This window comes from Tachysurus fulvidraco, chromosome 3 (genome assembly GCF_022655615.1).
Source record: "Tachysurus fulvidraco isolate hzauxx_2018 chromosome 3, HZAU_PFXX_2.0, whole genome shotgun sequence".
NCBI lineage: Eukaryota > Metazoa > Chordata > Actinopteri > Siluriformes > Bagridae > Tachysurus > Tachysurus fulvidraco.
The window spans coordinates 31,914,149-31,937,516 of NC_062520.1; the positions used below are offsets into that span (position 1 = coordinate 31,914,149).

The 23,368-nt window shown below is 41.0% G+C and overlaps 3 protein-coding genes across 3 annotated transcripts; all 3 read left to right on the top strand.

Moving 5' to 3' along the window:
- Positions 1-7,053: 7,053 nt before the first annotated feature.
- Positions 7,054-10,258, top strand: LOC113663723 (C-C chemokine receptor type 5-like). Its single transcript, XM_047810750.1, has 2 exons — positions 7,054-7,335; positions 7,731-10,258. Exons 1-2 carry the CDS (start codon positions 7,305-7,307, stop codon positions 8,783-8,785), a joined length of 1,086 nt encoding a protein of 361 aa, XP_047666706.1. The 5' UTR covers positions 7,054-7,304; the 3' UTR covers positions 8,786-10,258.
- Positions 10,259-12,277: 2,019 nt separating this feature from the next.
- On the top strand, positions 12,278-14,157 carry LOC113663724 (C-C chemokine receptor type 5-like). The gene is made up of 2 exons (XM_027179147.2): positions 12,278-12,346; positions 12,635-14,157. Exons 1-2 carry the CDS (start codon positions 12,328-12,330, stop codon positions 13,678-13,680), a joined length of 1,065 nt encoding a protein of 354 aa, XP_027034948.2. The 5' UTR covers positions 12,278-12,327; the 3' UTR covers positions 13,681-14,157.
- A 4,829-nt stretch (positions 14,158-18,986) lies between these two features.
- LOC113663705 (C-C chemokine receptor type 4-like) lies at positions 18,987-21,171 on the top strand. The gene is made up of 2 exons (XM_027179101.2): positions 18,987-19,226; positions 19,356-21,171. The coding sequence occupies exons 1-2, from the start codon at positions 19,082-19,084 to the stop codon at positions 20,402-20,404; spliced, it is 1,194 nt and encodes a 397-aa protein (XP_027034902.2). The 5' UTR covers positions 18,987-19,081; the 3' UTR covers positions 20,405-21,171.
- Positions 21,172-23,368: the final 2,197 nt, after the last annotated feature.

Genomic DNA, 23,368 nt, shown 5'->3' on the forward strand with positions numbered 1-23,368 from the left:
GCAGTTAATTTGACAGCTCCATAACTGTACCAATAGAGGACACTGTAACACCATACTACGTTCACTTATGTAATAATCTTTGGACTAGTCAGCACAGTCATCCTGTGCCTTAAAGGGGCAGGTGGTAAAAAATCATCCTAATGCACTAAAATTTCACAACAGAAGTAACAGCTTTTAACCCTGCACTTAAAACTGGTTCTACAGGTAGAGGAACGTTCTACACTGGTGATTTAGAAGAGGCTCTGAAGCTTTTGTAGTGTTAACCCCACGTTAAGGCACCGGTGTGAAGTGAAACTAAACAGAATGTGCCAGATGTCACGTGAAAACCAGGACGTAGCAACACTTTGGCAAAAATTGCTCAGACGTTAGAGTCATGCAACACAGTAAACATCACAGATGTGCCGCTGTAGTGAGGGGGAAAGATGAAACATTGAAAAAACAGCAGAGACCGGATCAGATCGGATATCCCAACGGCTCGGGCCCTCACTCGTTTATGTGGCTAAACATGGAGGAACTTCGCTAAATTTGGGCTGATTGACAAAGTACAGTTCAATTGACTGTATTTCAGATGAAAAACAAGTCATTTTAATTACTTTCTCTCCAGAATTTGGTCCCGGGGTCCCTAAGCCACAGGACACCAATCGTATGTGCCCCCCAACACCACAGCTCATACAACACAACTGGGAGCATCGTGACTGTCAGAAGCACCACCACCACACACGAAGTCACTACTCTCGCTGTAGCTGGCACCCAATTCTGAGTGGAAATAAACAATTAGGGATTTAGACAAGCACACACACACACACACACACACACACACACACACACACACACTACAATTCAGCACAACATGTGCCACCGACAAAATAAATAACATCTACATAAAAACTCATTATGTTTATATAAAAGGTTATATTAAAGCACCATCATTTCTATAGCAACAACAAACGAGGTACTGATTACGTCACCACCGTCTGTAATTCCAAAAAAAAAAGAAAGAAAAGTTTGTGGACTTCAATGGGAGAATATAATGAATTCATTAATTATTCAAGTGATTACTATGTACGCCATTGTGGCTGCATATGACATGCCATGTGTGTGTATGTGTGTGTGTGTGTGTGTGTGTGTGTGTTTACAGCCCGAAGCAGAAAGAAGCCTTGTTGAAAGCTTGATTCCAGGTACAAGGGCATGATCAAACTTGCATGGATTTTTCTTGCTGTTTTGACAGCGCAATGTGTTTTATTAAGACACTTACCAGTAAGACATGTGACAGAACAAGGTGACTGTGTTAAATGTAGATTAAAAACTCATCTCTTTAGTCAGGCGTACACATAATACATCCCATAATATCATGCACCAGTACATCAGACCTGCACATTTTTATGAACAGCAGATATGTTAATCCCTTTCCACTGCTTCTGTCTTTGTACCTATCCCGAGGCATCCAGACACTGTACCAGCTCCCAACGTCCTCTGTGGGACGAAGCCTTTGGACGTCCACTGAGCCGAGGCCGACTCTAAGAATCCTGAGACATCTCCAGTTAGACTCTGTGGTACTCAGGAGATCAGAAGTCCTTGAACCTTACACCAATACAACATTTAACTGACTATATATTACAATCACACCCCCAGTGTCACCCATATGAGGATGGGTTCCCCCTTGAGTCCGGTTCCTCTCAAGGTTTCTTCCTTTACCAATTTAAGGGAGTTTTTCCTTGCCACTGCTGCCTGAGTCACCTCAGACTTGCTCATAGGGGGATAAATACATACACACTGTGAACTATATACAACTAATAATAATCTAGAATTTTTATTCTGTTAATTCTTATTTCTTTTTGTCACGATGTGACACGGTGAGACAAAGGCGAGTGAGGATCCAAATGCAGTTTAAGGTTTTTAATAAACAAAACACAAACAAACAGGCAGGCAACGCGGAACAAACAGGAAACGGGAACATGGACATGCACACACCAACAACGACCAACCACATTGAAGTGAACAGACAGAGTATATATGGTGAACGAGAACCAATCACAAAACAGAGACAGACAAGGACTAAGACAAAACACCTGGGGAAGAGATTGAATGTAATTAGTGTCCATGGTAACAGATAGGTGGGCGGGGTCAACAATTAACATCAGGGAGAGACGGCAGACAGAAACAAGGGGAAAACACAGACAGACACATTACAGAGCCCCCCCCCTACGAGCGGCTTCCAGACGCTCCCAAGTCCACAAAACCCAGTTCAGGCGGGTGGAGCGAAGGCGCAACCAGGGTGGGAGGGCGGGTCGGGTTCGTGTAGTGGTGGCGCCCGCCGAGCAGGAGGCCGGGGTGGCGCCAGCCGAGCCGGAGGCCAGGGCGGCGCCGGCAGAGCAGGAGGCCAGGGCGGCGCCGGCAGAGCAGGAGGCCAGGGCGGCGCCGGCAGAGCAGGAGGCCAGGGCGGCGCCGGCAGAGCAGGAGGCCAGGGCGGCGCCGGCAGAGCAGGAGGCCAGGGCGGCGCCGGCGGAGCAGGGGGCCAGGGCGGAGCCGGCGGAGCAGGAGGCCAGGGCGGAGCCGGCGGAGCAGGAGGCCAGGGCGGAGCCGGTAGAACAGGAGGCCAGGGTGGTGCCGGAGGCAGAGCCAGAGACCAGAGCAGGACCGGAGACCAGGGTGGTGCTGGAGGCGGAGCCGGAGGCCAGGGCGGAGCCGGCGGAGCAGGAGGCCAGGGCGGAGCCGGCAGAGCAGGAGGCCAGGGCGGAGCCGGTAGAACAGGAGGCCAGGGTGGTGCCGGAGGCAGAGCCAGAGACCAGAGCAGGACCAGAGACCAGGGTGGTGCTGGAGGCGGAGCCAGAGACCAGAACGGAGTTGGCAGCCAGGGTGGTGCTTTGGGCCTATGAACAGGGACAGGAGGTAGAAGGGCTGGCAAGTCCAGCGAAGCAAAACACAGGAAAACAGAAACATGCATAGGTTCAGGCCAGGCAGAAAGTTCAGGTAGTTTGGGTGTCATGATGTCGACCGCGTTCTCTGACTCAGTCATTTCGGTCGACCCGGCTGAGTCGGCTGGTTCCGTCAGCTCGGCCGGTTCCTTCGACCCGGTCGGTTCCGTCGACCCGGTCGGTTCGGCAGGTTCCGTCGACCCGGTCGGTTCCGTCGACATGGTCGGTTCGGCAGGTTCCGTCGACCCGGTCGGTTCGGCAGGTTCCGTCGACCCGGTCGGTTTGGCAGGTTCCGTCGACCCGGTCGGTTCCGTCGACCCGGTCGGTTTGGCAGGTTCCGTCGACCCGGTCGGTTCCGTCGACCCGGTCGGTTCGGCAGGTTCCGTCGACCCGGTCGGTTCCGTCGACCCGGTCGGTTCGGCAGGTTCCTTCAACCCGGTCGGTTCGGCAGGTTCCATCGACCCGGTCGGTTCGGCAGGTTCCATCGACCCGGTCGGTTCCGTCGACCCGGTCGGTTCCGTCAGGTTCCATCGACCCGGTCGGTTCCGTCGACCCGGTCGGTTCCGTCAGGTTCCATCGACCCGGTCGGTTCCGTCGACCCGGTCGGTTCCGTCAGGTTCCATCGACCCGGTCGGTTCCGTCGACCCGGTCGGTTCCGTCGACCCAGTCGGTTCCGTCAGGTTCCATCGACCCGGTCGGTTCCGTCGACCCGGTCGGTTCGGCAGGTTCCATCGACCCCGTCGGTTCCGGCGACCCGGTCGGTTCGGCAGGTTCCATCGACCCGGTCGGTTCCGGCGACCCGGCTGGTTCCAGCAACCCGGCTGGTCCAGCTGGCGGCTTAGGGATGCCGGCCGCCCGAGCCGACCTCATCGGGGTATCCGCCAGTTTGGAGACCAGTCGGTTAGCACGGACCTCAGCCGAGCTCGCCGGTACGGTAGCCATGGGAACTGGCTCAATCACGGATGTGCACGGGACTGGCCTGGGCGGAGGCACTGTGGAGCATTCGGGCGTCCGTGGCTGATTCCACTCTGTGGCCCACGGATCCCGATGCTCGCTGCCCCCCCCCCAAAAAATACTTACGGCCGGCTTCTGTCTCTACAGTGCTCAAGGTTAGCGTGGACCCGTCCAGGAGCAACGCCAGGTTGACGAACTCCGAGAATGTTTTGATCTCCCGGGTAGACGGCATCAGATACCGCAGTATATCCCTTAGTCCATGCATAAAAATGTCTTTTAGGGCCTTCTCCTCAAAGTTGACCTCATTGCATAGGTCCACGAATACCTCCGTATACTCCTCAACTGGGGCGTCCTCCTGACGTAGACAAAACAGGAGTTCTGCTGGATCCATTGGGGGTTGGTCGTTCTGTCACGATGTGACACGGTGAGACAAAGGCGAGTGAGGATCCAAATGCAGTTTAAGGTTTTTAATAAACAAAACACACAAACAGGCAGGCAACGCGGAACAAATAGGAAACGGGAACATGGACATGCACACACCAACAACGACCAACCACATTGAAGTGAACAGACAGAGTATATATGGTGAACGAGAACCAATCACAAAACAGAGACAGACAAGGACTAAGACAAAACACCTGGGGAAGAGATTGAATGTAATTAGTGTCCATGGTAACAGATAGGTGGGCGGGGTCAACAATTAACATCAGGGAGAGACGGCAGACAGAAACAAGGGGAAAACACAGACAGACACATTACAATTTTATTATTTGTTATTTCCTTTATCATTAATTATGTTTACCTTCTGCTCTGTGTTTATGTTCTGTAAAGCTGCTTTGAGACAATGTCTATTGTAAAAAGCGCTATACAAATAAAATTGAATTGAATTGAATTGTGTGTAACAGTAACTGTAAGTGTAAATGAAAGACAGAACAGACTGCATTTCTAATGTCGGCTTCTAAAGTCATTTCTAAATACTTGATTCTGTTCCCAGCAGAAGCACAAACACCATAATCCTAGTTACCAGAAGAACACGATCATCGTTAAGAACCCGATTGTTAAATCCAATATTATTTGGACAGTTCAATTTAATTCAATACAAGTTTATTTGTATAGCGCTTTTTACAATTGACATTGTCTCAAAGCAGCTTTACAGGAACATAAACACAGAGCAGAAGGTAAACATAAGGAATAATATAAAGAATTAATATAATAAAAAATTCAAGATTATTATTAGATATATTTAGTTCATAATGTGTTTGTATTTATCCCTAATGAACAAGTCTGAGGTGACTCAGGTGACTGTGGGGAGGAAAAACTCCCTTAGATGGTAAAGGAAGGAACCTTGAGAGGAACCAGACTCAAAGGGGAACCTCATCCTCATCTGGGTGACACTGGGGGTGTGATTATATAACCTCATCCTCATCTGGGTGACACTGGGGGTGTGATTATATAACCTCATCCTCATCTGGGTGACACTGTGGGGTGTGATTATATAACCTCATCCTCATCTGGGTGACACTGGGGGTGTGATTATATATATACAGTCTGATAAATGTTGTAGTGATGTAAAAGATCACATGGAGTTCACATCTCATCTTTAGTAACACTGAATCTAACCGGAGCTGGTAGATCTGTAGATGTCTCAGGATTCTCTCAGAGTCGGCCTTGTCTCAGTGGTCCAAAGCAGGTCTGGTGTACTGGTGCATGATAATATGGGATGTATTATGTGTACGCCTGACTAAAGAGATGAGTTTTTAATCTACATTTAAACTGGGAAAGTGTGCCTGAGCCCCGAACACTATCAGGAAGACTATTCCAAAGTTTGGGAGCTAAATAAGAAAACGCTCTACCACCTTTAGTAGACTTAGATATTCTGGGAACTAGCAGAAGCCCTGAGTTTTGTGATCTCAGAGAGCGTGAAGGATTGTAACGTGTTAGAAGACTAGTTAGATACATGTGAGCTAAACCATCAAGAGCCTTGTACGTAAGTAGCAGCAGTTTGTAGTCAATTCTATACTTAACAGGTAGCCAGTGTAGAGATGATAACATTGGGGTTATATGGTCATACTTTCTTGTCCTAGTGAGAACTCTGGCAGCTACATTTTGGACTAACTGTAACCTATTTATTAAAGATGCAGGACAACCACCTAGTAATGCATTACAATAGTCCAGTCTAGAGGTCATGAAGGCAGGAACTAGCTTCTCAGCATCAGATACAGACAGGATGTTTCTCAGCTTGGTGATATTTCTAAGGTGAAGAAGGCTGTGTTTGTAATATGGTGATATGAGTTTAAAGACAAGTTGCTGTCTAATATAACACCGAGGTCTTTCACTGTCGAGCTACTAGTAACAGTACATCCCTCTAAATGGGAGTTAAATTGTGAGAGTTTCTGTGCATTGGTTTTTGGACCTATGAGTAGTATTTCTGTCTTATTAGAGTTTAACAACAGAAAGTTGCAGCTCATCCAGTCTTTTATCTCTCTAAGACACTGAGTTAATTTGGACACTGTGGCTATTTCATCTGGTTTTGATGAGATATATAACTGTGTGTCGTCAGCATAACAGTGGAAAATAATCCCATGTCTTCTAATAATGTTCCCTAATGGAAGCATGTATATCGAGAAAAGCAGAGGTCCTAGAATTGATCCTTGAGGGACCCCTTAATTAACTGGTAATAAACTGGAGGATTCACCATTTAATTCTACAGAATGGTATCAATCAGGCAGGTAGAACAGAAAGGCTTTGGAAATGTTTGACTTATTTCAGTCACCCACCCAAAGAATGGACTTTTTAAAAAATGCTGTATATTAAAAGGAAACTATTAATCATAAGCATTAATCATAAGCTGTTGTAAATGACTCTTTAATCATGTTTTCCCGGAATGGATGGATACTTGGCTATTGAAGATTTCCTTATTATTCTGTGGAGCTTCCTGATTCAACATGTACTTATCAGTTCAGTGGAAATCACTTATGGGAATAGCGGCTGATGTGAATCATCAGTTCCAGATAAGTGAAAAAACTGAAACACGAATGAATGAACCATTCTTATGCACATCTCGGTACACAATTCAATCGTTTATATCTCTTTTGTCTAGTTAATTGATTGTTTTTCTTTAAAACTTGTACAACTTGTTCCTTATAAGAAAGCAGCAGGGATGAGAGCATTGATACCGTCATTCATTTGAATTTATTATTATATTTGGGTATTCTTGGATATGTTATTTTCTAAAAGATATCATTAGAATCACAGTGTTCTTGTTTATTTTCCTGCTAAAACGATCACAATCAGTACATAAAAAGACATAAGCATGGTTACAGACGTCTGTAGTGTGACTAGGACGAAGCCCCACCTCTACAGCACAAAAGCTCAGGACGGTGTTATATCACTACACACAGCCTTCTTTCACACTCACAACTCGACTGATTAATCATGGCAGAGGTTTCAGAGAGCACAGAGACATGTAAGTGCATGTATTTTTTTAATATGATCAGCAGTTTTAAACTTATTACCGAGTGTCTAAAAACTTTGCTAACTGTGTTCAAACTGTGTTGCTTTTAGTCTTAAAGTACTACACATTACTGTACCAGTACAAATCAGTACCAAATTACTACAGAGATCCTTTGAAATCGTTACAGAATCAGATCGAATTTCTTCATTTTATTCTCTCGTGTTATTGTTTGCACTGATGCTAGTTTTCAGTCTGGTTACATCTCTACATTTGTGTTACAGAATATCTATTGCTAACTATAGACATTTTTCTAGTACAGTAATAAAAAAAGTTTTCTTTTCTGTTATTATCAACTTGTACATGCAGAAATCGTGCAATAAGTGATTTGTTTTTTTTTTCATAATCAGCTGGAAACTATTCTGCTTACTATAACATAACTCCGGAAAATTTCTCACCCCACAACATCAGCAACATAATTGCCTTCAGCAGAGTCTTCCTCCCTACACTCTACAGCATCGTCTTCATCGTGGGGTTCATCGGCAATGGCTTGGTGTTGTGCGTCCTGGTCAAGTTCCACAAAATGTACAACATGTCAGATGTGTGTCTCTTCAACTTGGCGCTTTCAGACCTCCTCTTCCTTCTCTCATTACCTTTCTTTGCTCACTATGCTGCCATGACTCAGTGGACCTTTGGGAACTTCATGTGCCATACAGTGACGGCATTCTACACGCTGGGATTCTATGGAAGCATCTTCTTCATGATCCTCATGACCATTGAGCGCTACAGTGCCATTGTCCACACCAATAACTCTCTCTTCTCTAAGCACCGGTCTGTCAGAGCTATCATAGCCCTAGTTTTGTTTATGTGGACACTTAGCCTGGGAGCTTCTCTGCCAAACATCATTTTCTCACAAGTGAAGAATGCATCAGTGGGATGGACATGCAAAGAGGAATATACAGAAGGAACAAAGTGGAGGTCATTCTATTACATGGAGCTGAACATCCTTGGCTTAATTATTCCTCTGTCAGTGATGGTGTTCTGCTACTCGCGCATTATCCCTATCTTAATGAGCATTAAGTCTCAGAAGAAACACAGAGCTGTCAGGCTCATTCTGGTCTTGGTCAGTGTTTTCTTCCTCTTCTGGACACCTTACAACATCGTCATCTTCCTGAAGTTCCTGCAGTGTCTGGGTTACATGAGCACTCGTGAGCGGTATCGGGACCTGACCATGGCTATGCAGTGGGTGGAAACCATAGCGTTCTGTCACTGCTGCCTCAACCCCATCATCTACGCCTTTGTTGGGCAGAGATTCAGGAATTTATTTCTAAGGATCCTAAAAGAGTGGTTTCCTCTTTGCTTTGGTCGCTTCAGAACAACTGAAAATGATTTCTCAATAAGGACGAACAATACGTTCTCCAGATTCTCAAAGACTTCCAGAACAAACTCAAAATCAAAACTGTAAACTCTTTCGATCAGGAAAAACAAAACAAACAAAGAAACCATGCATAAAAATATTACTCAGGCCTGTTAGAGTATGTTGGCATTATAGTTTAAATGTTATTTACTCTGTTCATTCTACAGAGGGCTAAAACATCTGCATTATACAACATGAGAGCATCCTTTGCCTGTGACTCTAAATTCTCTTTTTTTTACATTCTGTATATTGTGTATTTGTATGTGTTGTATTTGTACAGTGTTGTTTTTTCGCCTGCTCCCTGTTCCGGGTCGCCACAGCACATCATCTGGTTCACATATCTGATTTACCACAGGTTTTACACCCGATGACTTCTGGCACCGTATCTGATTACAGTCTGTCAATTATGCAGTATAACTATCATTATTCAAACTATTTTCCTTCGATTCTAGAGTGATAATCTATCTTAGTTCTAGAATGTTGTGTTAGGAAGGGCATCCGGACTAATAACTGTGCCAAAATTAATATATTCATGGCTTTGTAACCGTGATTATTATTTCATTTAATCGTGCCAATCCAAATCATGCAAGCATTTGACATAAATTGAATTTTCAAGTCTCTTTAATATGTTGATATGAATCTCACATTATACGCATGTTATGACAAGTGAGTTTATATTTCGCTTTCCCCACAAACCCTGATGTTTTTTTCAGTCCATTCTTGTAGTATCACATCTCTGTATCAGATAAGCTCTCACAATCTGTTCACTTTTACTTTGACTTTCTCATTAGTTCTTGCTTTCCTGTTAAGACAGAATTTCATCAGCCAGGTCATTTTCCAGCTTCGCGTTCCTGCTGAAAGTGTCTGTAATCGGATAGGAACAAACGCGATCGTCCCAAATCTCGTTCACTTTAACTCTAATTGTCAAGAAAAGAGCTGATTTCATTAAAAATGAAAGTTAAAGTAATCCGTCTTGTGTAGTAGTTTCCTCAGGCTTAAGGCAGCAGGTGAACCTTCAGTTCCAACAGTCTTACAGTACATTGTCTTACAGTGTGTGCATTATTGCATCTTTTCAAAGTTGAGATGACTGATATAAAGAATCTATGCTTAGTTTCCGCCGGCAAAAATTAGTCACAAGCCGAGTATTTAGTCTCCACACAATAAATCTCACGGCATTATCAGAAATAATATTTAAGGCCACCTTAACAACAACAAAAAGAAAACAACAACCTGATATTACGTAACATACAGTATTGGTGCAGTTATTTATTATTTTATATTTTAAAAGTTTCCTTTATAGGCAAACTTCCATCAGTTGGAAAAAAGCCACACCTCAGACAACATAGCACAAGTATCCAGAATCTGTCTTCACGATCAATCTTGACTACTAAACTACGGCAAACTTTTCCTTCTTCATGACAAGTTTGCATTATTGCCAGATCGGCAGCTGCTGGATAGCCATTAATGGTCATTACTGTTCTAACATTTAGTGAAGTGTATCTATAATCTCCATGTGCATGTTCCGTGACAAGATGACCAAGAGAATAAATATACAAACTGGAATAAAGAATGTATTAATGCTTAACTAATGATTTCATAAAGAATCAGGAAATAATGAAGCATGTGTTTTAGACATAGAGTCCCATATGTGAACAGTCATAAATAATAATAGATTACAATAATATATTAAATAGATTCATTAAAAAATAAATTATATTATATTATATATATATATATATATATATATATATATATATATATATATATATATATATGTGTTTGATGCCACACGAGCTGACATAATGACATCACTGTATTCCAAAATTATTTAACACCATCATCATAAGATCAGGGCGGCACGGTGACTTAGTGGTTATCACGTTCGCCTCACACCTCCAGGGTTGGGGGTTCGATTCCCGCCTCCACCTTGTGTGTGTGGAGTTTGCATGTTCTCCCCGTGCCTCGGGGGTTTCCTCTGGGTACTCCGGTTTCCTCCCAAAGACATGCATGGTAGGTTGATTGGCATCTCTGGAAAATTGTCCGTAGTGTGTGAGTGTGTGAGTGAATGAGAGTGTGTGTGTGTCCTGTGATGGGCTGGCTCTATAGTTACAAACACATAACAATTGATTTCCCTGGATTGCTCTTTTTACAGCTACCATGTAACGGAGATGGTTGCAGTTACAAATGACACCAAGTTAACTTTCTATAATAGGCTCTAAAATTCTCCACCACAGAATATGAACTTCTGTATCGCTGATTATTTTGTCCAGGTCTAATGAAATATGATAGACTGGCTGAGTTTGTGTAGTACAGTATGCTTGCATTTGTGCCATATTATCCATATATTTACAGTATTAGCCCCATGTGCACTAAATGGACTAATCTTCACATCCATATGTGGTTCTTTCCCAAACTGATGACAGAAAGTCACAATCACAAGCATTCCAGCATGACAATACACACGAAATGAGCTCCATGAAGACCTGGTTTGCCAAGAAATCTGTTGTAGAAGAACTTTGAATGGATTGCACAGAGCTAACCATGCTAATGTGATCCAAACCTCATATTCTGAGCTGTCTGAATTGAAGTGAGCTGATTGTGTCCAACGTCATACATACATTGTTCGAGCTACCTTCTGGAGCAGCCAGAGTGCAGTTAATTTGACAGCTCCATAACTGTACCAATAGAGGACACTGTAACACCATACTACGTTCACTTATGTAATAATCTTTGGACTAGACAGCACAGCCATCCTGTTTCCCTTGTGTTATCTTTAATAAGGGATTTAATCAATAAAACAGGCTCTTTATCACAAGAAAGATGTTGCTGAGACAATTTCCTCACCTATCTGATGCACCTGATGTAAATCAGTTCCACTGATTAAGTAATGCCAAAGTGGTGGCAGAGGCCAGGACGATTAGATAAAATCTACAAACCAGAATGTGTGAACTGGTCCATACAGCTCAGTGGAGCTCAGGTTTCTAGTGGACGCCACACAGACTGGATCAATGACAATAGAACAACAAACGACAATAACAAAAAGACAAGATGAGACCACAAGATAACTCATTGAAGTCACTGATTAATAAAGTGACGTTAATCATTCGAGGCCATGAGTTTAAATATTATATTATGGCCTCCATATATTGAGACTATAAAAGTAGTGGTCATTAGATCCTGAGCATCCTGTCTATTAACGTTATTTATGTCTCCCAGCAGCTGATAGGAAAAGTCTATTTGCTTTGAGAATTTGCTTAAGCTTGAGTGAGCTAATGTTACATCGGTGTCACAGTTGCAGTTGACTCCAGCATTTATCCATGTGCTGTTTAATATTATTAAACTTTATCTTATATATATATATATATATATATATATATATATATATATATACTATATTACCTGTAACACGTGTTGTTAACAACTAAAGATTCAATATGTTTTTAAGTTTCAATATGTTTTGTTTAATCTGTAATTTGCTAGAAAGTGACTTATCTGGCAACAGGACAAAGCCCCACCTTATAGGGCTTCCTTTAAAGCACATCATCCTCCTACGGTCCAATATACACTTGGTCTTGGTCTGAGGAGATGCGATGCAGCCCAACATGGCAAGTAGGTGGAAGGTTTACATTTCACAGCTACTTGTTAATAATATTTTTATTCCTAGATTCAATAAACAGTTGGTAAATGTTCTTGCTTCTACAAACGATTAAACCTGATGCTGGGTTCTTTGTCTCTCTCTCTCTCTCTCTCTCTCTCTCTCTCTCTCTCTCTGAAAAGAGCTATTTTCTGATTCGTTGAACTGTATTTATTTATTACTGAGTCTTAAAAACCTTTGTGATTTTAAATGGTTTTGACAACTTGAAAAAGTGTAAAAAAAACTTTTCTCCTCAATAACAGCCAAGAACGATTCTGCTAATGACACGATACCAGATGGTTTCTCACTCTGCAACAACAACAACGTTATGGCCTTCAGCAGAGTCTTCCTCCCTACACTCTACAGCATCGTCTTCATCGTGGGGTTCATCGGCAATGGCTTGGTGTTGTGTGTCCTGGTCAAGTATCACAAATGGTCCAACATGTCAGATGTGTGTCTCTTCAACTTGGCAATTTCAGACCTCATCTTCCTTCTCTCATTGCCTTTCTGGGCTCATTATGCTGCCACCACTCGGTGGACCTTCGGGAACTTCATGTGCCATACAGTGACGGCGTTCTACACGCTGGGATTCTATGGAAGCATCTTCTTCATGATCCTCATGACCATTGAGCGCTACAGTGTCATTGTCCACACCAATAACTCTCTCTTCTCTAAGCACCGGTCTGTCAGAGCTATCATAGCCCTGATTTTGTTAATGTGGACACTTAGCCTGGGAGCTTCTCTGCCAAACATCATTTGGGCACAAGTGAACAATACATCAGAAGTATGGACATGCAGTTTGGAATATCCAGAAGGAACAAAGTGGAGGTATTTCTCTTACATGGAGTTGAACATCCTTGGCTTAATTATTCCTCTGTCAGTGATGGTGTTCTGCTACTCGCGCATCATCCCCATTTTAATGAGCATTAAGTCTCAGAAGAAACACAGAGCTGTCAGGCTCATTCTGGTCTTGGTCAGTGTTTTCTTCCTCTTCTGGACACCTTACAACATCGTCATCTTCCTGACGTTTCTGCATCATCTGGGTTACATGAGCACTTGTGAGTGGTATCAGGACCTGACCATGGCTATGCAGTGGGTGGAAACCATAGCGTTCTGTCACTGCTGCATCAACCCCATCATCTACGCCTTTGTGGGGAACAGATTCAGGAATTTATTTCTAAAGATGTTAAAATTGTGGTTTCCTCTTTGCTTTGGTCGCTGTACAACAACTGAAAGTGAATGCTCAGAGAAGATGACCAATAGGTACTCCTCAGAGATTTCTTGCACAAAGATAAAACTAAACCATTAACACATTTGTTCTACTATTAAATCGTATTATGCCAGGATGGAAAATGTAGCCATGTAATGTGAAGACCTTAATTAACACTGAGCTATAAAATGAACAAAGGTCTGCTGTTATAAAAAATTTAAAATAAGGCACTTAATCCATTGACCCAGAGTGAATGAAACAGATCCACATCCAGACAATGAATTAGCTTGTATATTTATTTTAGAGGCTGCCAAGTATGCATGTTTTTTTTCCATGGAAGTTTAAAGTCAACTTAATAACCAGTCAAACAGTTTCTTTAAAGTCAAAGAAGGATGTCCTTTTTCCCCATTGACTCTACTGTATTTATTTATTAAAAGTGAGGCTTTCCCAAGACAAATCCATTTAAATTTCCTGTACTGTCACATTGTTTTTTTCCATTTTATCCCCTCAGACTAACAATGACTGCATTATGTAAGCAACCACAGCACATTACCGCTAAAAATAAAATATCATGCTATGATAATAAAACATGAGAAGGTTTGTTGTTCTAATGGTTTGTTGTGGTTTTTGACCCTCAGTGAAAACATGAATACTGTTCAGACTTAGGGTGTTGTCATGCTTGTTAAAAAAATGTGAGATAGACAACTGATGGATAGACCACGATCATTGGGAGTGATGTAATTATACCGCTCTCCCACTAAAGGAGTGTGTCCTAGTTTGCACCGGTTAGTGTTGAAAACACAAGATAAACTATCAAAGTCGGTCTTACCTTGAACGCAGGTGTCCTTCGAAGTCCCCTAACAAAGGATCCTCTTCAAGTTCCGTGAATCTTTAAATGAAGGAGTCAGACTTAGACCTTTTTGTCTTTTCAGGGTCCTCACAATGGGAGGCCTTATTTTTATTAAAAGTAGAGTAATACAGACAGATGTGTGTAATATATTTAAAGTAAAAAGAAAATTACAAATAAAAACTCCTTCAAATAATCAATCAGTATTAGAATAAGTAAAAGTTATTAGGATGGGTTAGGGTTAGAAACACTCTCTAAGTGTAAACTTGAGGTTGTTCTATGATGCACACAGGATATAACATGCACTGAGCTTGTCTACACTAGAATGCACAAAAATGTAATTCAAGTTGAGCTTTTATACATGCTGTATAATTACTGATGCCAGTTGGATTTGGCGATTAGAGCGAAAACACTGCGAAATTGAGATTGTGGGGATGTTATAAAGATCTCATGTTGCTTGCATTTTGCTTTATGTTCTAATGCTTCAACATTGAATGTGAATTCTTTTCTCTATATACATTTCTATACTTCTTGATTTACTACTTGATTTCAGGTGTAAAAATCCCTTCAATGGCCCTTTTAAAAAATAACAATAATACAAAAAAGATGATTGTTCATGTTTAGACTATTGCATTATTTGGAATTCTCTGAAAAGTCTAAAACTTGTGTGCAAAACTGTCCATATGAATATCATCTGCACCTCTTCAGTCCAACCAAGCAGGAGTTGCACTGATTTAATGATCCAGATGACTGATGGCATCATTCATTAGTAAATCACTTCCACAGGAACATATCAACACAGGATGTACGAACACGGGGCATCTGCGAATCCACAGCCTTATTCACACAACAATTCAGAATAACAATCCGTGTAAGTAACCTGTACATCTCTTGAGTTAATTTCCAGTTTCCTGAAGCCTCCAAGTAAAAGCAATCCCCAAATTCTTCTAAAGCAGCAGTTGTTAAGCCGGGCATCATGACCGATGTGATAGGAGGGTCATGGGAAAACGTATTTAAAAGAAGTGCACAAAATGGCACCACCTCCTGGTGACATGATAACTAATTATCTATATAGATTGTAAGATGTCTCAAAGACTTAGCAATTTGTGGATTATCGGTCATCTCCATGATTAGCTTCCTCTGGCCATAATGATTTCACACTAATTTCTCTGGGAAGCTTTTTACAGTACAACAACAAAATACATTAATGCCATATCAGATTAGCAGCTTTGTAGAAATGTGATGCGCCACTAGAGAGAATTCTGCTTTCGTTTTGTGCTTAGACTTAATCAGAATGAAAACACTGATGCTGCCTATAAAACCAAAAACAGACCAGCACTATTCTACCTCAAAGATCTCATCACTCCCCACACTGCACCATGATCTCTCAAATCTTCCAGCACTGCTTGACTTGTACAAGGTGGGTCTGCGTTAAGATTGTTGAAGGAAATTGCAAAAAGAATAAGCTGTGGAGTGAAGCTACAAATGATTTGCATAAGAAGGAACATAATTCAATTCTTATAAAGAAACAGAGCGAGGTTAAAAGGGCTAGAAGAGAAAAGTGCACAATAAAGAAAGATAGACAAAGGGACAGGAAAAGATATCAAATGAATATAGATGAAAACCTGATTAGGATAGAGGCCCTAGTGGAGGAAGTGAGGAACTTAAATATTAATATAAAATAAAATGTTCCTGACAAATGAAGACATCGTGAATCAGACACTTTACCTAGACAGTTGGAAAAAGCATGAAGAGCCCGACGAAGAAGATCATACTATGTTAAGTTTTATTTTTCAGAAGTTCAATAGAACACTGAAGCATTTTCTTTTATTACTTTTATGTAACTTTGTATAACCTGATATAAACTTTCAGAATATACAGTATATAGGACTAAGTTGCAGCCATGACTTAGATGAGCTCATGATTATCCTGTGCATTCACGGAAGAGCAAGATATCTTAAGCGCAGGATTAAAAAAAGAAAATGTATATGACTAATGCTTCCTTAGAAGGGACATGTAACCACAGCTTAGCAGGAAGAAAATGTAAGCGTGTCGGATACATAAACATAGTAGGTCGTTTAAGTGTTTTGAATGATAAATCGGAAGAGGCTCTGATGTACGGAGGGTATGGCTGACAGGAAAATACATTGGTGACAGCAAGGGTTCATTACCACTGAGTAATGCAGAACAACAACTGACATGGTAGTAAAAGTGTATAAAAGCCAATCTTGAAATGTACTCGGTGTGCATTCTAGTGTAGACAAGCTCGGTGCATGTGACACCCTCGTCTTCAGAACCCTCGTGCATCAGAAAACAAATGCAAACTTACACTTAAAGAGTGTCTCTTGGTTTGTTATTATCTTTGCATTCTAATTACTTGTACTTATTCTAATACTGTTTGATTATTTGAAGGAGATTTTATATGTAATTTTCTTTTATTAAACTTTACATACTGTATATTACACACATGTATCTGTATCGCATTGATTTCAATAAAAACAAAGCCTCCCATTGTGAGGACCCTGAAAAATCCTGAAAGGACTCCTTTATATAAAGATCCAAACAATAGATTGAGTAGGAGAACTTGAAGAGGATCCTTTGTTAGAAGACAGAGGGACTTTGAAGGACACCTGCGTTCAAGGTTGCTATTGCTTAGTGGGATTGTGGAAGGGTTTCCTAATCCGAATACACGTGTCACTAAGGGACACATATGTCAGTATAAATTACTTCAAGATGCCTAGGTGGTGGAATTAACTTATACGAATGCAAAACCTTAAACCATCACCTCTTCAGTCCGTTCATTTGCTCATAAAAAGATACGTTTTTATGCACTTTGTCCATGAATTTGTGATTAACAGCTAAAAACCACTCTGACTAATGCACCTTAAATAATGACCTTTAGAATCTTCTTCACTTCCCTCCACATTGAATACTCCTTGAGGGATTCAATGTCAGGTATTTTGGGAGTTTCTCTTCCTATCATTATTTTCTCTTAAGTAAATAATAAATCAAATGGATAGACATGGGAAGAACGAAATCCCGATGAAACAGCAAGTCATTCTCTGACAGTGAGCTGAAGTTCCTTGGCTTAATTATTCGTCTTTCAATTATGGTGTTGTGCTGTTTGCACATCACCCCCCCCCCTGTTTGCACATCACCCCCCCCCCCCCAATGGGTGTGGAACCTCAGAAGAAACAAATGGCTCTCAGACTCTTGCTGGACTTGAAAAGAAGTTTCTTTCATCTTCTGGACACAACATCGTCATCTAAGATTCAGTTCAGTTCCCACATAAACTGGACTGCTTTTAGACCCTGCTAGTAAGTAAGCTTCTACATTTCTTTCAGTATTATCAAGTTTTCATGTTTTATTTGACTCATTTCATTATCGGATAAGTCAGGAAAAGTGTTTTTATTTATTTGTACTACATTTGTGGTTAAGAGACTAAGAGAGGATTGTTGAAAAAAAAAAAAGATCCCGGATCATTTTCTGTAATCCGTAAGAATATTTTGGTGTCTGGTCTGTAGTGAACTGCTGTCTTTGTAACATAACACTATTGATCCTTCTCAAAGTTCATTTTATCTTCAGGAACAGCCAGCAAAAGGGAAAACATTTCCTTCACCATTATTAAACATGGTTTGTGGATAAAAGGATCGAAAAGAGAAGAAAATTAATTTGACAGATGGTAAATGAATCCCAATTTGATAATAGGGCTGTGTTTTGATGAACTATATAATTTGCAAATGATATGCAAATCAAATACATCATTTTTATTTTTATTCTTAAATATCGTACTACTGGTATATCAGGTTTATTGACCGTTTACTACTTGTAGAATTCAACACATACCTTGAATTCAAAACAGTAAATTTTAGTAAATTGCAGTGTTATTATATCATTTCTCTGTCTAGATATCTGTTCACTTATCCATCCATCTATTAATCTGTCTAATTATCTACATGTCCAAACATGTTTATGTGTGTGGAGTTTGCATGTTCTCCCCGTGCCTCGGGGGTTTCCTCCGGGTACTCCGGTTTCCTCCCCCGGTCCAAAGACATGCATGGTAGGTTGATTGGCATCTCTGGAAAATTGTCCGTAGTGTGTGAGTGTGTGAGTGATTGAGAGTGTGTGTGCCCTGTGACGGGTTGGCACTCCGTGCAGGGTGTATCCTGCCTCGATGCTGGATGACGCCTGAGATAGGCACCTAGGCACCTAACCCTAGGCTCCCCATGAAGTGAGAAGTTCGGATAAGCGGTAGGAAATGATTGAATGAATGAACATAAGACTTCTATCCTAACCCTAACCCTAATATATATATATATATATATATATATATATATATATATATATATATATATATATATATATATATAATTGGCTTAATATGGCAAAACATTACCAATTTACTGAAACACTCCATGCTAACAAAACTTTTATTCTCTAGCACCTTAAAAATAAATCCTTAGACTTGGCACTGCATTCAATCCTGTGAAATGTGTCATTTAACTATTCATTATTTGTTTCTCTTTAAATGAAAGCACTGAGGATGAGGACATAATGCATCTAGGGCTGTCCTGAGTTAATTTCAGGTGCCCATCATTAATTATACATGTTAACACAAAGGTATAATAAATCTAAGATGTTGCTGACTACTGCATGTGTGTAGGTTTACAGTTAATTGTAATGCATGACTTTCAGCAGGATAAAGCCCCACCTCACAGCTCCACATTTTCATATGCATGCAGCGACTTACACAACCTGACTATCAACTCAGGAGTCATGACAGAAGTATATAACACAAGTAAGTGCAATTTTCCCTTTAGCCTTTTTGGTAGCATTAGCTATGTTTAAATCTTTTTGGTATAGACTATTGGATTGAACTTGATCTGTCATATGCTACTAAGGCCATTTTTCTTTCTTTCACAAACAGCCGAAAACTACACAGAATACGACAACCTAGATAAAGAGAACATGCACCAGCCCTGCAATAACGACAATGTAAGGTCATTCAGCCGAATCTTCCTGCCCACCCTCTACAGCATTGTCTTCGTTGTGGGCTTAATTGGAAATAGCCTGGTAATGTCTGTGTTAGTCAAGTATCATAAAAGATCAAACGTGACAAATCTGTGCCTTTTCAACCTGGCGCTTTCAGATCTCCTCTTCCTTCTATCATTACCTTTCTTTGCTCACTATGCTGCCATCACTGAGTGGGTCTTTGGGAGCTTCATGTGCCATGCAGTGACGGCGCTCTACATGCTGGGATTTTATGGAAGCGTCTTCTTCATGATCCTCATGACCGTACACCGCTACACCATTACTGTTCATGCCCGTAACTCCCACTTCTCCAAGCAGTGGTCAGTCAGAGCTAGCTTATTGCTGGTTTTGTTTATGTGGACACTTAGTTTGGGAACTTCTCTGCCAAACATAATATTTGCCCAAGTTAAAGTGGCAGGTAAATCAAATGCCTCAACATGCAAAATGGAATATCATGGAGCATGGAGGTCATTCTCTTACATTGAGCTGAATGTTTTAGGATTTATTGTTCCTCTCTCGGTGATGGTGTTCTGTTACTCTCATATCATCCCTGTCTTGAAGGCCATGAAAACTCAGAAGAAACACAAAGCTGTCAGGCTCATCTTTGTCTTGGTCACAGTGTTCCTCCTCTTCTGGACACCTTACAACATCGTCATCTTCCTGAAGTTACTGCAACATTTGGGTTACATAAGCACTTGTAAGTGGGATCAGGACCTGACCATGGCTATGCAGTGGGTGGAAACCATAGCGTACTGTCACTGCTGCCTCAACCCCATCATCTACGCCTTTGTTGGGGAGCAATTCAGGAATTCAACTCTCAAAATCCTGAAACAGTGGTTTCCACATTGCTTTGGTCGGTACTCAGCAACTGTCAAGCAGTTCTCAGAGAGGAAGCGCTTTATGTCCTTACGCACCCTCGAAAATTCCAGCTCAAAGATTGTGTAGCCCGAACTGGAAAAATTAAAACTGCACTGCCGTCACAATAGTTATGACTAGTAAATTTGTGGATCAATTTGTAAAAAATCTGAAGTTGGATTCTCCTTTTACAAAAGAAATTTTAATTGTCATTACTTTACTTCTTAGTTAATGACATTTTTGTTTTGTTTATTCTTGTGTTGCCAAGATGGCAAGTGGAGCCACTGTTGCCATCCCCAAGTCAATCATTTTCTAAAAAATTGCGCATTTATTATTTATAGCTTAACGTTGTTCTGTTCCTGTTATCACTTAAATTATAACAGCTAGAAACATTTATTTCCTGAAACAAATGTTTTTTTTTTCCCCAAGTTGTTAACCAGAAATTATTTTTTTTTACCTCTCAAAAAGTCTGAATATATTCAAATATCCAGAATAGGTAACAAAAACTAGCTCATAGCTCATTTAGCTTTTAACAAAGGCATGTATCCAGGTTTCTAGGCTGCTTTGCCTACAAACCCGGATGTTTGTAGGCATGCTAACATAATCACACCACCGCGTCGTAAAAAATGCATGAAATACTGCTTATAATTTTGCATATGCAAATACACAGTGGGTCTGTCTATAATAACAGCCCACATAAACAGCCTGTACTGTAAGACTGATGCTTATTTTGCTTTTCCAGCTACCTTCATTTGCATTCTGTGATTGCTGTTTGTAATTGAAATGCTAGTTTGTACTGTATGTGATACACATGTGACACATTAAAGCTTTCTGCATGAATCTAGCTGACCCTAAAGTGTCATATTTTATAAATTTATATACATTTTATAAATGTTTAGAATACTAATCATGATATGACTAATAATGATATGAGATTGTGTAACTGTTATATATCTATAATATCTACAGTATTTAGCCTTTTTGTGACCAAACCTCCTTAAAAATTGCTTCACGTCAGTCTTCAGCCTTGGCACTACTGTTTCCAGTGTGCACTTATATTTAACCACTAATTACATAATAGAATATTCATGAAAAGTGCTTCTTAATAAATTAAATCAATGGAGATAATGGCCAATAATGCGTATACAGTAAAAGCGTAATATTTGAAATAAAACACGACAACACCTCCATTGGTAGGTTCTGCTTTTTAAATCTTTAATTTCTTGTTTTCCATTTTCCAAGTGACAATTTACATACATGTTTTTTAACAGGAAGATGTTGAGGAAAGAGTTCAGATCTCTCTTGAAACATCTTTTTTTGTCAATATTGAGAATTTTTGTAATAAAAATAGTCTAAAGAATAAGAATATTTAAGTTTGAGATGAAGTCTGAAATGTCTATGGTGTTAAACAGTATATAATGTGTCGTTTCACCAGAATTAAGCTTAAGCAAGGCGAGGTAATGTAAACACGAATTCTTAATGTCACACTCCTTCAAGTGAATGCTTTGTTTCTTGGATGACCACAATTCTGCCTTTGGTGCAAGGATGGCTCTGCTGAGATTGATTTCAATGCTTGAATGTGAATGGGGAGACCATTAGGAGAAGTTTTAAACCTTCCCAAGACTTGGCCGGTTAGCTCAGCTGGTTAGAGCGTGGTGGTAATAACGCCAAGGTCGTGGGTTTGGGCCCCGTACGGGCCATTTTCTTGTGGGGCAAGTCGTGGCCTAATGGTTAGAGAGTCTGACTTGTAATCCTAAGGTTGTAGGTTCGAGTCTTGGGCCAGCCATGACTGAGGTGCCCTTGAGCAAGGCACCGAACCCCCCAACTGCTCCCCGGGTGCCGCAGCATAAATGGCTGCCCACTGCTATGGGTGTGTGTGTTCACTGCTGTGTCTGTGTGTGCACTTTGGATGGGTCAAATACAGAGAACGAATTCTGAGTATGGGTCACCCTACTTAGCCGTATGTCATGTCACTTTAACTTAGAAATGGAAGATGTTATGATCTCCAAGACTCTTTCCAGTGCTGGCCATGTAGCCAAAACAGTAATAGAGCTAGAAATGCCTTGGTCCTGGAGGTAACCAAGAACTCATTTGCCATTCTAACTTCAGAGCTTCAGAAGTCCTCCATAGATATTGGAGAAACTGCAACAAGAACAACCATCTTTATCAGATGATCTCTCCAGTAAAAACAATCTACATCGGATAATCAAGGACAACCATCAGAAATAGATCAGAACGTAATGCTAAATGGAAGTAAGTACTAAAAAAAAATCAATGTAGCAGGCACTTAAAGTGATCCGAGTGCTTTAAGAAAAAAGATTCTGTGGTCTGATGAAACCAAAATTGGTTTGAACAAGTCTGAAAGTCTTTTAACGTAGAGAATCAAAAATAGACTGTATACAGGTTTGTTAGATCTATGTATTTATGTACATGTTTTCTTACCATGTACAGTAGATGCCATTTAAATAATAGCTGTCAGTAAAATCAAGCCCCACTTCAGGAAATCTCAGCACCGCAACTCATCATAAAACGTGACATACGGCTAAGTAGGGTGACCCATACTCAGAATTTGAACACACACCCGGAGCAGTGGGCAGCCATTTATGCTGCAGCACCCGGGGAGCAGTTGGGGGGGTTCGGTGCCTTGCTCAAGGGCACCTCAGTCGTGGTATTGCCGGCCCGAGACTCGAACCCACAACCTTAGGGTTAGGAGTCAAAATTTCTAACCATTAGGCCACGACGTCCCCCAAAGACATGGTTCTGAGGTGATTTCCAGCACTGAAGCCAAAAGAGAAAATAGTTATTGTACATAGATTCCTTTTTCCATTTTATTTATATTTAGTGTTATTTGTGCATATTTTGTGTACTTTATATGCTTACCTCCCCGATTTCAAACTAATTCTATATGTACTGTTTCAGAAAACAATTAAGCCATGTATTTTCTACCAATTACTGCAGTGTGAAAGCATGTAATCACATTATACATTATAATAAAGGTTAAATCGCAAGTGTAAATATTTGTTTTTGCTTTACGCTTACTTTTTGCACTAAGAT